This window comes from Schistocerca nitens, chromosome 5 (genome assembly GCF_023898315.1).
Source record: "Schistocerca nitens isolate TAMUIC-IGC-003100 chromosome 5, iqSchNite1.1, whole genome shotgun sequence".
NCBI classification, from domain to species: domain Eukaryota; kingdom Metazoa; phylum Arthropoda; class Insecta; order Orthoptera; family Acrididae; genus Schistocerca; species Schistocerca nitens.
The window spans coordinates 863,829,028-863,844,040 of record NC_064618.1 but is presented as its reverse complement, the minus strand read 5'-3'; the positions used below and the strand labels follow the sequence as shown (position 1 = coordinate 863,844,040).

The 15,013-nt window shown below is 44.0% G+C and overlaps 1 protein-coding gene across 1 annotated transcript in view; it reads left to right on the top strand.

The window, feature by feature from the left end:
* Positions 1–2,317: 2,317 nt before the first annotated feature.
* LOC126260768 (probable cytochrome P450 4aa1) overlaps positions 2,318–15,013 on the top strand; it is a 255,821-nt gene continuing 243,125 nt past the window's right edge. Inside the window, exons 1-2 of the mRNA XM_049958107.1 lie at positions 2,318–2,414; positions 2,513–2,754. Of these exons, the coding sequence (XP_049814064.1) occupies positions 2,318–2,414; positions 2,513–2,754 (339 nt within the window). The remainder of the gene's footprint in view (positions 2,415–2,512; positions 2,755–15,013) is intronic.

Below are 15,013 nucleotides of genomic sequence, written 5' to 3'. Positions count from 1 at the left end.
TCATGGTCTCTTCGCGAGATATACGTAGGAGGGAGCAATATACTGCTTGACTCTTCGGTGAAGGTATGTTCTCGAAACTTTAACAAAAGCCCGTACCGAGCTACTGAGCGTTCTCTCCTGCAGAGTCTTCCACTGGAGTTTATCTATCATCTCCGTAACGCTTTCGCGATTACTAAATGATCCTGTAACGAAGCGCGCTGCTCTCCGTTGGATCTTCTCTATCTCTTCTATCAACCCTATCTGGTACAGATCCCACACTGCTGAGCAGCATTCAAGCAGTGGGCGAACAAGCGTACTGTAACCTACTTCCTTTGTTTTCGGATTGCATTTCCTTAGGATTCTTCCAGTGAATCTCAGTCTGGCATCTCCTTTACCGACGATCAAGTTTATATGTCATTCCATTTTAAATCACTCCTAATGCGTACTCCCAGATAATTTATGGAATTAACTGCTTCCAGTTGCTGACCTGTTATTTTGTAGATAAATGATAAGGGATCTATCTTTCTATGTATTCGCAGCACATTACACTTGTCTACATTGAGATTCAATTGCCATTCCCTGCACCATGCGTCAGTTCTCTGCAGATCCTCCTGCATTTCAGTACAATTTTCCATTGTTACTGTGGTGTCACCGCCAGACACCACACTTGCTAAGGGGTAACCTTTAAAACGGCCGCGGTCCGTTAGTATACGTCGGACCCGCGTGTCGCCACTATCAGAGATTGCAGACCGAGCGCCGCCATACGGCAGGTCTAGAGAGACTTCCTAGCACTTGCCCCAGTTGTACAACCGACTTTTCTAGCGATGGTTCACTGACAAAATACGCTCTCATTTGCCGAGACGATAGTTAGCATAGCCTCCAGCTATGTCATTTGCTACGACCTAGCAAGGCGCCATGTTCAGTTACTATTGATATTGTAAATAATGTACAGACAAGAGCTACGTTCAACATTAATGGATTAAAGTTAAGTATTCCACCATCTGCGTCCGTTTTTCTAAGTTCTAATTTCCTTGCCCTGTTCCAGACCTCACGCCAGCCTGCGTGAGCTAAAACGCGAGCCTTTCGGCTGCCTCTAAAATTCGTGGGTTGGCTCTCCTGCCAATCCACAACAGTTACAACCTCTCGATACACCACAGCATCATCTGCAAAAATCCTCAGTGAACTTCCGATGTCATCCACAACGTCATTTATGTATATTGTGAATAGCAACGGTCCTATGACACTCCCCTGCGGCACACCTGAAATCACTCTTACTTCGGAAGAGTTCTCTCCATTGAGAATGACATGCTGCGTTTTGTTATCTAGGAACTCTTCAATCCAATCACACAATTGGTCCGATAGTCCACATGCTCTTACTTTGTTCATTAAATGACTGTGGGGGACTGTATCGAACACTTTGCGGAAGTCAAGAAACATGGCATCTACCTGTGAACCCGTGTCTATGGCCCTCTGAGTCTCGTGGACGAATAGCGCGAGCTGGGTTTCACACGACCGTCTTTTCGAAGCCCATGCTGATTCCTACAGAGTAGATTTCTAGTCTCCAGAAAAGTCATTATACTCGAACATAATACGTGTTCCAAAATTCTACAACTGATCGACGTTAGAGATATAGGTCTACAGTTCTGCACATCTGTTCGACGTCCCTTCTTGAAAACGGGGATGACATGTCCCCTTTTCCAATCCTTTGGAACGCTACGCTCTTCTAGAGAGCTACGGTACATCGCTGCAAGAAGGGGGGCAAGTTCCTTCGCGTACTCTGTGTAAAATCGAACTGGTATCCCATCAGGTCCAGCAGCCTTTCCTCTTTTGAGCGATTTTAATTGTTTCTCTATCCCTCTGTCGTCTATTTCGATATCTACCATTTTGTCATCTGTACGACAATCTACTCGGGTGCAATATCTGTAGTTTCTCATTAATGTATTGCCTATCTTGCTGGGGGCTGTGCCATTGCAGCAACTTATACAAATGCGGTTCATGCACGATGGCGCACACTCACACTTTGTTTACAGTGTGCGCGAACATCCGACGCAGACATTTCAGAACTGCTGGATTGGTCGCGGGGTGGGGGTCGGGTGGGGAAACGGTGGGAACAGGGTGTGGGTTGAGGAGGGCGGCACATCTTCACCTGCCTTATTTCAGCCCTCAGGCTCCTAGACTTTTGATTGTTGGGACACATGAAGGTATTGGTCTATGCCACGCCACCGAACGATGCGCTTCAGAAGCTACAAAAACAACAGGGTATACTTCAAAGGGAGCGTCATTCGTTACGCTGATATCATACAGAGTTGCTGTAAGAAGTCGTAGAATGAAAACCGTTATGTCCACCAACGTAGCACTCGACGTAAGTGTTTCAACACTGAAAGAACAAGTCGTTGTGTCCGGCTGGAAAGTTTTCACACCTTTCCTTCGCGAGTGTAGCGCACTTTGGTAACAAGTAACACGCCGCGCGGTCGGCACGTGAGCAGTTTCGCTGTTTCGGTGTAGTGGCGAGACGCGATTAATTGTGAGGCAGGGGACGCCCCCGGGTGCGTGTCGCCTGGCAGAGCCCCCCACCGCGCCGCCCGCGGCCGCTATAAGCCGGCGGCGGGCTGGCGGGCGCGCAGTACCGCCGCCGCCGCAACTCGCCGCTCCTCCGCCTCCGCCTCCGCCACCTCTTCGCCCCGTGCTGTCCGCCGAGAGCCCGCCTGCCCGCCTGCCCGCCTGCCTGCCTGCTTGCTCGTCGCCATGGCTGCGGTGCTGCACGCCGCCGACTGGGTCAGTATCGCCAGCCGCCACCAGCCACCTACTGCTGCCGCCCCACACCTGCGCCCTACTCGCCGGACGTGTAACCCTCTTACGATGCGACACGCGCACTATTTTTGTGCTTTTGCCCCAGTCTCTCCAGTGGCTCGTAACTCGCACGGATTTACTGTTCAGTGCTGTCATCGAAATTCGTATTCGAAATTTTGCAACACAGCTGTAAACTACCACGAGTGATTCTCGACTGTCTTTTGTCACAAGTGCAGTGCAAGTGTTCGAGGACAATATTTTTCTGCAACAGTATGGGGCTTGCCTGTGCACGAATGCAACCAGTACCCAGATGTTTCTGTGGGTAATGATATTTATTCTGTATATTCGACGAAAGGGCGCACTTGCTATCTGCCCCTTTATCTTCCGCACTTTCTTTTAAACGCGACATCAGGAGACGTTTCTGTGGGTAATAATATTTATTCTGTATATTCGACGAAAGGGCGCACATGCTATCTGCTCCTTTATCTTCCGCACTTTCTTTTAAACGCGACATCAGGCCTCGAATTATTTCTGTTTATCACTGAGCTTATTCTGAATACTTCTTACAGATAGACTAACCGGGTTAATAAGACGAACTAAATCCTCAGTTCTACGCTTGCAGGAAAAGAAATCAAATTCAAATGGCTCGGAGCACTATGGGACTTAACGTCTAAGATCATCAGTCCCATAGACTTAGAACTACTTAAACCTAACTAACCCAAGGACGTGACACACATCCATGCCCGAGGCAGGATTCGAACCTGCGACCATAGCGGTCTCGCCGTTCCAGACTGAAGCGCCTAGAACCGCTCGGCCACACCGGCAAGCAAAAAGAAATGATTTCAGTTTATTGCCGTATGTATATCCTACGAAGCAGAATGTGGCCAGACTGTAACTGGAGCTTCGAGTAAATAACGCTGTCGTTAGCACTGGGGTGGATTACAAGACGTCGACCCGTAGAAAACACGGCCATTAATCGGCTGTGAATGGCTTCTGAGTATCTAATAGTCCTTTCAGTGCTTTCGGAAAATTAGTTTCAAGTATCGCGAGAAGGCTACCTTTCTTCTTAGACGGAAGCAAATTAGCTACGTATTCTGTATCATTCAAGTAAATGCAACGGAGACGAATTTTGCTCATAATTCCTCCCTGCTACGTACGAACGACAGTTCATTTCCATTTCTGTCACTTGGGCGACTATTTCAGTTCCACAGAACACCCAATAAACGATGCACAAGGGATGGAATTATGTATATTTTTCACAACTCGTTAATGTTCACTATTGGCTCCAGTACTAATCCAGAAGTTTATTAATACTGACCCATGCGTAATACAGCACAATAGACGTACAATCGCCTTAGGAACGAGCCCAGAATACAAGATAGTCCATTTAAAGTGATCGGGCCGAATATCTCACGAAATAAACGTCAAACGAAAAAACTACATAGAACGAAACTCGTCTAGCTTGAAGAAGGAAACCAGATAGCGCCATGGTTGGCCCGCTAGATGGCGCTGCCATAGGTCAAACGGATATCAACTGCGGTTTTTTTTAATAGGAACCCCCATTTTTCATTACATATTCGTGTAGTACGTAAAGAAATATGAATGTTTTAGTTGGACCACTTTTTCTCTTTGTGATAGATGGCGCTGTAATAGTCACAAACGTATAAATAAGTACGTGGTATCACGTAAGATTCCGCCAGTGCGGACGGTATTTGCTTCGTGATGCATTACCCGTGTTAAAATGGACCGTTTACGTTACCGCTCTTGGTGAATAACGCTTCGTCGCTAAATAGAACGTGTGCAAAAAATCTGTCATCGTCCCGTAATTTCTCTTGTGCCCAGTGGCAGAACTGTACACGACGTTAAAAGTCATCGCCATGCAATTACTGGTGCATAGAAATATGGTACGGGTGCAATCGATGTTGATGTAGCATTCTGAACACCGACATTTTTGAGATTCCCGATTCTCGGGTAATTTGTCTGCTACTGATGTGCGGGTTAGTCGCAACAGCAGCTAAAACACCTACTTGGGCATCATCATTTGTTGCAGGTCGTTGTTGACGTTTCACATGTGGCTGAACACTTCCTTCATCCTTAAATAACGTAACTATCCGGCGAACGGTCTGGACACTTGGATGATGTCGTCCAGGATACCGAGCAGCATACATAGCACACGCCCGTTGGGCATTCTGATCACAATAGCCATACATCAACACGTTATCGACCTTTTCCGCAATTGGTAAACGGTCCATTTTTCGTTTGGTGCTTATTGCGTGAGATATTTAGCCCGGTCACTATCAATGGACCACCCCGTATAGACCGTTGTCTTGGGTCATAAACTCGAGTGTTCCTCTCATTGACCAGTACTTCAGATTGTCCCATCCGATGATTCCCGAGATAAATTTCATTACGGTTTCGGATACCAAGACAAGAATTTAGTCACTGGTTCTCCAAAATACCTGGATGTATAGTAGCGCTCAACGTATACTACTTTTACGGTCATTTTAGTTTACATACAAAGTAAATGTAGCAGTCACGGCCCCTACGATACACAATTGTAGCAGGCCTCACTGAGCGCCATCAGTCAAGAGCCATGCTCCCAGTAATCAAAGACAGCCAATCTGGATGCAGCAGTTGCCTAACTCTCCTGTGGATTCCTCAGGGCTGTTACTCCCTACATGTACCACACTGCATACGTTTCACCTTGCGATCCGATGTTCCTTTGCGAGCGTAATTGCTAGCTGTGTTTTGTGCACCATCATGATAGCTGTTATCATACATTTATCCTAGCTTCTGTAAGTCATATCTCACCGTTCACGAAATTTAGATTCTGCTCATTTACATTTTTTTACTAACGATTAAATAATACATTTACTGCTTCTCCAGGCATAATTAGATATGTTCATGACGTTTGCAAATTTATTATTCATGAAGCAATAAATAAACTCAAAATGCAATTAGTATACGAGGATTATTATTATATTGTGACATCGTGATCCTAATGTTTTACTCACAAGTACACAAATGTTGCGAATATCGTTAAAATACGGTTAACGTATCGCTGCTTGCGGTTTTATATCTCAATTCTTAAGTGCGAGATTATAGATTCGAAGGACTCGGGTTGGATTCCCGCTCATTGCTAGGATTTTTATCTGCGATTTACCACTCTTTTTACGGCTAACAATGTTTCTAAATGTTAAAAATGCTGAGTTACAGAGTGTTTCGCAGTCCACGTTAAACTGTATGTCTCCTTCTATCTGGCTTGCTAAGTTAGTTCAGAGGTCGGATGAAGGCAAGGTCATATCATGTCTAATAACACCGTGACTAGTAAGACACTGTGGTGTTTACACAAACGTTCTGGCTGATAATAGCTCTGCGTGTTTTATAACAGCGAGTAACAGATGAGTAATAGATGAGTACACCATGTGTGGAAATTAGACGATGGGTACTTCGGTACTTGTGTTTATCAACAGATTTGGCAAATGGAATTTAAGACTGAACCAGTCGGTTACCTGATTGAAGTACAGAAAATCTCTTCGAAACTATATTATTTTCATCATAATTTAATTTAAGGGCTCTTCTGCAATCTAAAAAAAATGGTTCAAATGGCTCTGAGCACTATGGGACTTAACTGCTGAGGTCATCAATCCCCTAGAACTTAGAACTACTTAAACCTAACTAACCTAAGGACATCACACACATCCATGCCCGAGGCAGGATTCGAACCGGCGACCGTAGCGGTCGTGAGGTTCCAGACTGTAGCGCACTAGAACCGCTCGGCCAATCCGGCCGGCTTGCAATCTAAACATTCAACTAATGCGACGTAGTGAAGATTACCTAAACAAAAGAGAATGAGGAAACGAAGAATAAACGAAAGTGGAAGTATGATCCTGATGGGAATACGTATTCATTTTTCAAGTTTCTAAAGAGGCTTAGAAGAGAAATTGTCCAATGTTACGAATGTGGAAACTGCTTCTCAGCACATCAGGAGGGAGAGCGGAATTCATTACTCGTGTTACGTTATCGCAGCAGGTTTCAGGTTTTTCAAGCTCTCGCTGCTGTAACATATAATCTTGGGGTGGCTCATAATCATCAGCTAGACTGATTAACTGTCAAAATCAGTACTCGGGGAAAGACTTCCTGTTTATTCCTACGCTGTCTTCGTAGTGGAGAGGGCAGACCCGTAGCTAACGCAGCACACGCATGAGGTCGGCCTCTGCGCTGGGCGGGTGGCGGGTGGCCTATGCGCCAGGCGCTGTGGCAGGCGGGGAGCTATCTGCCGGCAGCAGGTAGCTGGGAAGGAAGGAAGACACAAGCAACACTTCCCACAGCGCCGCGCCGCCGGCTGCCGCCTCGTCTTGCGAAAACTCTGCTCACATTTGATGCAACAGCTGCAGCTTTTCCTTCACAGGCTATTGTGCCAGCAGTGCGCCTCTATGATTGTTTTCCCTTTGTTATACATGTTTGTATCCGACTCTGGATGCAGCTCTTTTTGTCCCTATCTATAAAGTTTATCGTTCGCCGACTTCGCTTACACTAGAAACGAACTACTAGCTCTACCGGTCGAGGTTAAAATACGAAACAGTCTGTAGCCTATACGTTGAAGCCACTCCGAAATCCCCCTGAACGAAGTTTGGAAAAAAATCTTAATTAGGTTGGTCAGCCGGTGATTTGAGATCCAGTCCGTGGAAAAAAGTGTCGTACAAGTGACATGACTACAGTAAAAATGGTTTAAATGGCTCTGAGCACTATGGGACTTAAAATCTGAGTTCATCACTCCCCTAGAACTTAGAACTACTTAAACCTAACTAATCTAAGGACATCACACACATCCATGCCTGATGCAGGATTCGAACCTGCGACTGTAGCGGTCGCGCGTTTCCGCACTGAAGCGCCTAGAATCGCTCGTCCACTGCGGCCGGCGGTCTACAGTAAGAATTATACTTTGATTTTAATCTCTCCACCGTTGTTGACTAGTCTATGGTATTTAGGAGTCACGTAGTCGCGACGTTTTTTATTATGCGAATAATTAACGACTCTTTCAGGCTGCACTTTATTCATACTGATTACTTGTTTAGAATACCTGATCGACGTCCGAATACACACTCCATCGTCAGATGTATCTGGGAAAACAGTCTCATTTATTTTGTTTACGTCCACAGATAGCCGGTAACCAGCGGTATTATCCTTTACCATGTTAGAATTATGTGAAAATTACTGTTTTTGTTTTTTTTGTTTTGTTCTGCAACACATTTAAAAACCAAACTAAACGTGGAGCGTACCAGCCAAAACTCAACCCACGAGCAGGTCAGGTTTCATATAGCTTTACGTGATTTGGCCCACACGGTATAATAGTACGATGGTATACCAGTGGTTGTCGGCTGTCGCTGCATGGATTTCATTGATTCAATATTGATGTGAATGGTTTTCCAGATATAACTGACGATGCATCAGTATTCTGAAATTGATCAGGTATGATGTATGAATAATTAGCATAAATAACGAGCGTTGTCAGGAAGTTCTTAATCTTTTACACAATTACGTTTATTTTCTGAGAAAAAGTACAACTGCAGTTGTATCTTGAGAACGTCTTTATTCTAGCACACGACTAGTTTCGGTGGCACATTTGCTGTGGGATGCACCAAGGAAATGAAATACTCTTTTGGCAGTGGTGGGACCTGAGGATGGTGGTAATGTGACGCCGAAACTAGTCGTGTGATAGAATAAAGACGTTATCAAGATATAGCTGTGATGGTACTTTTTCTCATATACATCGTCATCAGTTTGGCATATGGTAATCTTCCTTCGCTATTTCAGTGAGGCAACCTCCGTACCGTCTTTGTATCAATGTGCGATTAGAGAGTTAGACGCAAAGGAATTACACCACTACACATGGTTCTTTGAGATCGTCATCATAGAAAAACATACTTGAACGACACGCGTGAGTTATGCATTACTTTGGAATACAAGAAGTTAGTCTGAAGATACTTTCAGGCATTGTGATTGCCGAGGCAATCAGATTGCCTAATTGGAAGAGTAGACCCCATCAGACTGTCATTTTATGTGAACAGACTGAGACAAAACTCTGAAAAAATGATAACTTCTTTTGTCATAGAAACCACTCTTATAGTTTTTGGTGTCTCACACTGATTGATCTAGAATCTGTGATCTCCTGTAACTGTCAAAACCAATACACAGATGAAAAAAATTCTATTTATTTGTATAGTTTCCACTTTACACTCTCTTGCACATGTGCTCATATACCTCAGTATTAACACTTTTTGCCTCTTGGTAATAATAAACGTATAAAGGGAAATAATGAAAGGTTTTTTAAAGCTACTCGAAGTAACTGTTTGTTCAGGTAAATTTTTCTAGAAGGTCTGTACGTCAAACAGGTATGAAAAAGTTTAAGGTCTGTGAAGTCTATACGAAGAGGAAAACGGAATATCGTGTGTTTTACGATAGTGGGCTTTCAGTGCATAGTTTTAGGGAGCTTTTAAACGCAACACTTATGTTACGTTGCTACAGTGACACTATAATTCTTGATTTTCGCTCTTTTTAGGAACAAATTAGGTCTTGAGTTCACGTTTCTGAGAATGGGTGCCTATTTTCCAACCATGTTAAAGTCTACAAACGAGTACCTAACAAAACATTAATAAGAATTATCACACTCTCCGTTGGACTTCTTGGCTGCCGTGGGCACCAGAGACATCGAAAACTTACGTCAAACATTGATTACTATTTTTGAGGACTAGTTTTTAATTTTCATGGAATTATCGTAACTGCTTATATCTAGTAAAGTCTCAAGCCTAATTCTATTGTCCTTGTCATTTACGATATTAGTTCTTTTAAAGCTGTGACCACTGTCCTTAGTAATAATCTTTCTGATTTTTCTCAAACATTTTCCGTAGCACCAAATACTTTCTGTCGCATGTTGCCCATGTGATAAACACTGTTTTACCACTAGGCAGGTGAATATAAAGACTATTTACAGGGGTAATGTGTAGTAAGTACTTTACGTATCCCACTTTAACTCCTATTGGTTGCTAATAATATTCCATAGCCGTAGTGCATTGCAGTAAGTTAGTACGTTTACGAATTCAAGCAATCACCACATTCCACTGCCAAGAAATAATTAGAATGTGAACACTGAGTACAAAGAGAATATAGTTAATGTCATTGATATATCAGCAGAATATAACCGACTGAAGACTGCGGGGTTACTGAGCGACACGTGATACTTGTTTTGTACGGGAAGAATATCCATCGAAGAGCTACAAGCAAGCAGCAGTGCAAAATAAGTTCAAAGAAAGACTGTAAGTGCGAAATGGATCTTCTGCCCCTTCAAAATAGGTTGTACAGCTTCGGACTCATGATGTGGAAAGTATGTCATCACGTGTTACGTTAGAGTGTATAACTGAGTACAGTTTTGTCGCATCTGATCTGCATCAGCAGTGCGCAGTGAGGACATCTCTGTGACAAAGAGAGTTGTTTGCTGCGGCTGGGCTCGTCACGGTGTAGTGTGAGGGAGAGACAGGCAGATGGTATCACGTGTACCGCGGGTCGACAGCCACAAGGCGCCCGGCTGTGCTGCATCGCGTCGCGCAGCTCATGATGCTGCTGCTTCACAGCGACTCGTCTTAATTCGACGCCGTGAGTCAGCTACGGCCGCAGTGACTGGGCGTTACGACATGTCTCCACTGCAGTGAACAGAAGGTTGCTGAACGTAACATCGCCACAGACAGTGGACCCCAGGGAGAAACTTTGGCCCCCAGTGTCAGCTGGCCTTGGCATTTCTCCGCTGAACTAGGCAGGTACGCAGCTGCTGTCCAGTCATGTGGCGCAGTCGTTCTGGTAGAGCTGCGAGTGGACGGCAAACGAATGAGTCACCCTGTGGAATGAGGAAGCGGTCTCTAGAGAATGAGTCGCATACTATAATACTTTCTGTTCTAGTGTGGAAAACATTTTATGGAATATTCCAAAATAACACGTGTGTTTTTAAATGATGTAAATGTTCTACTTCGTATAGAAAATACGTTAAGAAAAATAAATTACGAAAAATCAAATAACGGTATTGCTGTATCGCTGGAGATGAACTTACATGTACAACGCTACGAGGATTCTTTGTACTGTATATATACCAAGTACAAGACATCAGTATGGCATTGTTTACCATCGCAGATTTTTAATAAACATATAACAAAATTACGAAGCTCTTTGAAAATTAGCTGAACCCAAGTTCGTACAATAGTATGGAAAATAAACTAAAAAGTAACAATTTCAGCCGCTATGCAACCGTACAAAAAATTGTTGGCACCAGGGACTCCTGACTCCAAGTCTCTGTACTGTACTAGAGGTAACACACTTCCAGTTTTAGATAAACATTTAGATTATGAACTGAATAAATTCAGGATCCTTTGCAGAAAACTATTAACTCCAGTCGTACTGCACTAACGATTGATGAAACAAACGTCACTGTGTTCTGATGCTTGACTGAGACGTTCGAAGACGCTGCGGCGTTTACGTCTCCTATCGAGCGGGCCCAGAAACTTAAACAGCATCGCACTCACTTTCCAGCACCGTAGAGAGCCCTAAGACATACACTCTTGTGTACGGTTTGTGAAGCACGTTTCTCATTGCAAGGTGTATCTTTGGTTCATATCGCTCTGAGCACTATGGGACTTAACATCTGGGATCATCAGTCCCCTAGAACTTAGAACTACTTAAACCTAACTAACCTAAGGACATCACACACATCCATGCTCGAGGCAGGATTCGAACCTGCGAACGTAGCAGTCGTGCGGTTCCGGACTGAAGCGCCAAGAACCTCTCGGCCACCACGGCCGAAAGGTATATCTTTACTTTATGTTTTACCACTTCTTCCATAACGTAAAAAAGTGACACACATATTTCGTATTACAGTTCAACACATCATAACGTACGGTAGACTTCCGTTAATGGCACAGATGTTGCCGATAGAATCAGGAGAAGAAAACGCTAACCTTTGGGTAGTGTACTATGCAGGTGACTCGCGTCTCTCGTTGGAAACAATCATTATGACCACTGACAAAATAGTGGCCCCGGGGAGGAGCTAAGAAAGAAAGCTTTACTGGCTGTTGCTTGGTACGTATTGTATCGTACAAGTAAGTAACATTATGAATACCTCTGTTAATAAAATCCCTATTTGGGGAGCAAAATAACTGATGATGGTCGAAGTAGAGAGGATATAAAATGTAGACTGGCAATGGCAAGAAAAGCGTTTCTGAAGAATAGAAATTTGTTACCATCGAGTATAGATTTAAGTGTCACGAAGTCGTTTCTGAAAGTATTTGTATGGAGTGTAGCCATGTATGGAAGTGAAACATGGACGATAAATAGTTTAGACAAGAAGAGAATAGAAACTTTTGAAATGTGGCGCTACAGAAGAATGCTGACGATTAGATGGGTAGATAACATAACTAATGAGGAGGTATTGAACAGAATTGGGGAGAAGAGAAATTTGTGGCTCAACTTGACAAGAAGAAGGGATCGCTTGGTAGAACATATTCTGAGACATCAAGGGATCACCAATTTAGTATTTGAGGGCAGCGTGGAGGGTAAAAATCGTAGAGGGAGACCAAGAGATGAATACACTAAGCAGATTCAGAAGGATGTAGGCTGCAGTAGGTACTGGGAGATGAAGAAGCTTGCATAGGATAGAGTAGCATGGAGAGCTGCATCAAACCAGTCTCAGGACTGAAGACCACAACAACAACAACAACAATGGTCATGGAAACCTATGTACATATATTTATAGGTACTGTAAATAAAGAAAATATGTAGGCTAGATGTTTAGTAACAGAACCTACTAATCCAGAGCATTGTAGTACACTGCATGGATACAAGCTACCAGTGCTTCTCTTTCTATCTGGTAAGAAGTAAAGTGCTGGCTGTGTTTCACTGACAGCGAGAAGGAAGTCTTCTGACTTGGAACGGTGCCAACATCGGACGAAGAATTAGTAACTACTGTGTAACACCACCTCTGGCATTGCTAGTAGTCTTAATCCGGCGAGAAAGAGCACACATTTCTACACCTACATCTTCATCTACAATGATAATCTGCAAATCAAACTTAAGTGCTTGGCAGAGGGTTCATCGAACCACCTTCACAATAATTCTCTATTATTCCACTCTCGAACAGCGAGCGGAAAAAACGAACATCTATATCTTTCCGTGCCAACTCTGATTTCCCCTATTTTATTATGATGATCGTCTCTCCCCACGTAGGTCGGCGTCAACAAAATATCTTCGGATTAGGAGGACAAACTAGGTGATTGAAATTTCGTAAGAAGATTCCGCCGCAACGAGAAACGTCTTTGTTTTAATGGTGTCCATGCGAAATTCTCTATCATGTCTGTGACACTCTCTCCACTGTTTCGCGATAATTCAAAATGTGCTGCTCTCTCCCGAAGTTCGTCGATGTACTCTGTCAGCCCTATCTGGTAGGGATCGGAGGCCGCGTAGCAGTACTCCAAAACAGGACGGACAAGCGCGGTTCAGGGAGATGTTGCATCTTCTAAGTATTCTGCCAATAACACGCAGTCTTTGGCTTGCTTTCCCCACAACATTGTCAAAATGTTCTTTCCAATTTAAGTTGTTCGTAATTGTAATTCCTAAGTATTTAATTGAATTTACGGCCTTTAGATTAGTCTGATTTATCGTGTAACCGAAGTTCAACGGATTCTTTTTAGCACTCACGTTGATGATCTCACACTTTTCATTAATTAGGATCAATTGCCAACCTTCGCACCATTCACATGTATTTTCTAAATCGTTTTGCGATTTGTTTTGATCTTCTGTTATAGATAAGGAACAGCAGAGGGCCTGTAACACTTCCCTGGGGAACGCAAGAAATCACTTCTGTTTTACTCGATCACTTTCCGTCAATTTTTACGAACGGTGACCTCTCTGACAGTAAATCACGAATCCAGTCACATAATAAAAACGATATTCCATAAGCACGCAATTTCACTACAAGCCGCTTGTGTGGCACAGTGTCAAAAGTCTTTTGTAAATTTAGAAAAAAATGGTTCAAATGGCTCTGAGCTCTATCGAACTTAACTTCTGAGGCCATCAGTCCCCTAGAACTTAGAACTACTTAAACCTAACTAACCTAAGGACATCACTCACATCCATGCCCGAGGCAGGATTCGAACCTGGGACCGTAGCGGTCGCGCGGTTGCAGACTGTAGTGCCTAGAACCGCTCGGCCACTCTGGCCGGCTGTAAATTTAGAAATCTGGATCAATTTGAACGCCCTTGCCAATAGCACGTAACAATTCGTGTGCGTAAAGCGCTTGTTGTGTTTCGCAGGAACGATGCTTTCTAAATAATTCCTATAGGTATCCCACATCCAGCTGAAACCACTCGTTGATGATGAGATCCCTTAGAGCTATCAAATTGCGAGATGTCAATTGCTACGTTCCAGCTGCTATTCCTAACATTCTTTGACGTTTTCCAAGGAATTAAGATCGAATGATTCATCTGACCAGTAGAGATGAGATCTGGAGGCTGAGGTTTTCGTCAAACTAGGAACATACGATGTGAACACGACTGTTGTCAACTCGGAACGACGTAGTAGAAAAGAAAATACTTGTTCACAGATAATTGTGAAATAAACGTGCTTGTTGATTTTCACGACAGTTTGAATGAGTGCGTCAAAGTCATGGTACGAAAAACAGTCCCATAGCATCTCATAATCATCTCCGGTTCGAATTACAGGCTCCACACAGAGGGTTAAACGCCCCACTGGACCGTCTGACGCTCGACCACTCTTCTGAGGCCGTGTTACGTGGCTACGAGTGGTTACCATTCTTTGCAGTCGTTGTGGATTGTCTGCTTAGGTTATTGGGTTAGTGTTTTTTAACGTCCCGTCGACAACGAGGTCATTAGAGACGGAGCGCAAGCTCGGGTAGGGAAGGATGGGGATGGAAATCGGCCGTGCCGTTGCAAAGGAACCATCCCGGCATTTGCCTGAAACGATTTAGGGAAATCACGAAAAACCTAAATCAGGATGGCTGGAGACGGGATTGTCTGCGGCGACACATCAAGAAATCGGGCAATTTCATCCAGCGTGTGCTCATCGCCACCCCCGACCACGGCACGTCCTTCCTCTCATCTTGCTGCTGACGACTCCGTGCAGCCGACTGGCCCAAACCCGCCAGTGGTGATGCCGACGCTGGAGGGTCACGGGACCGCATCACATA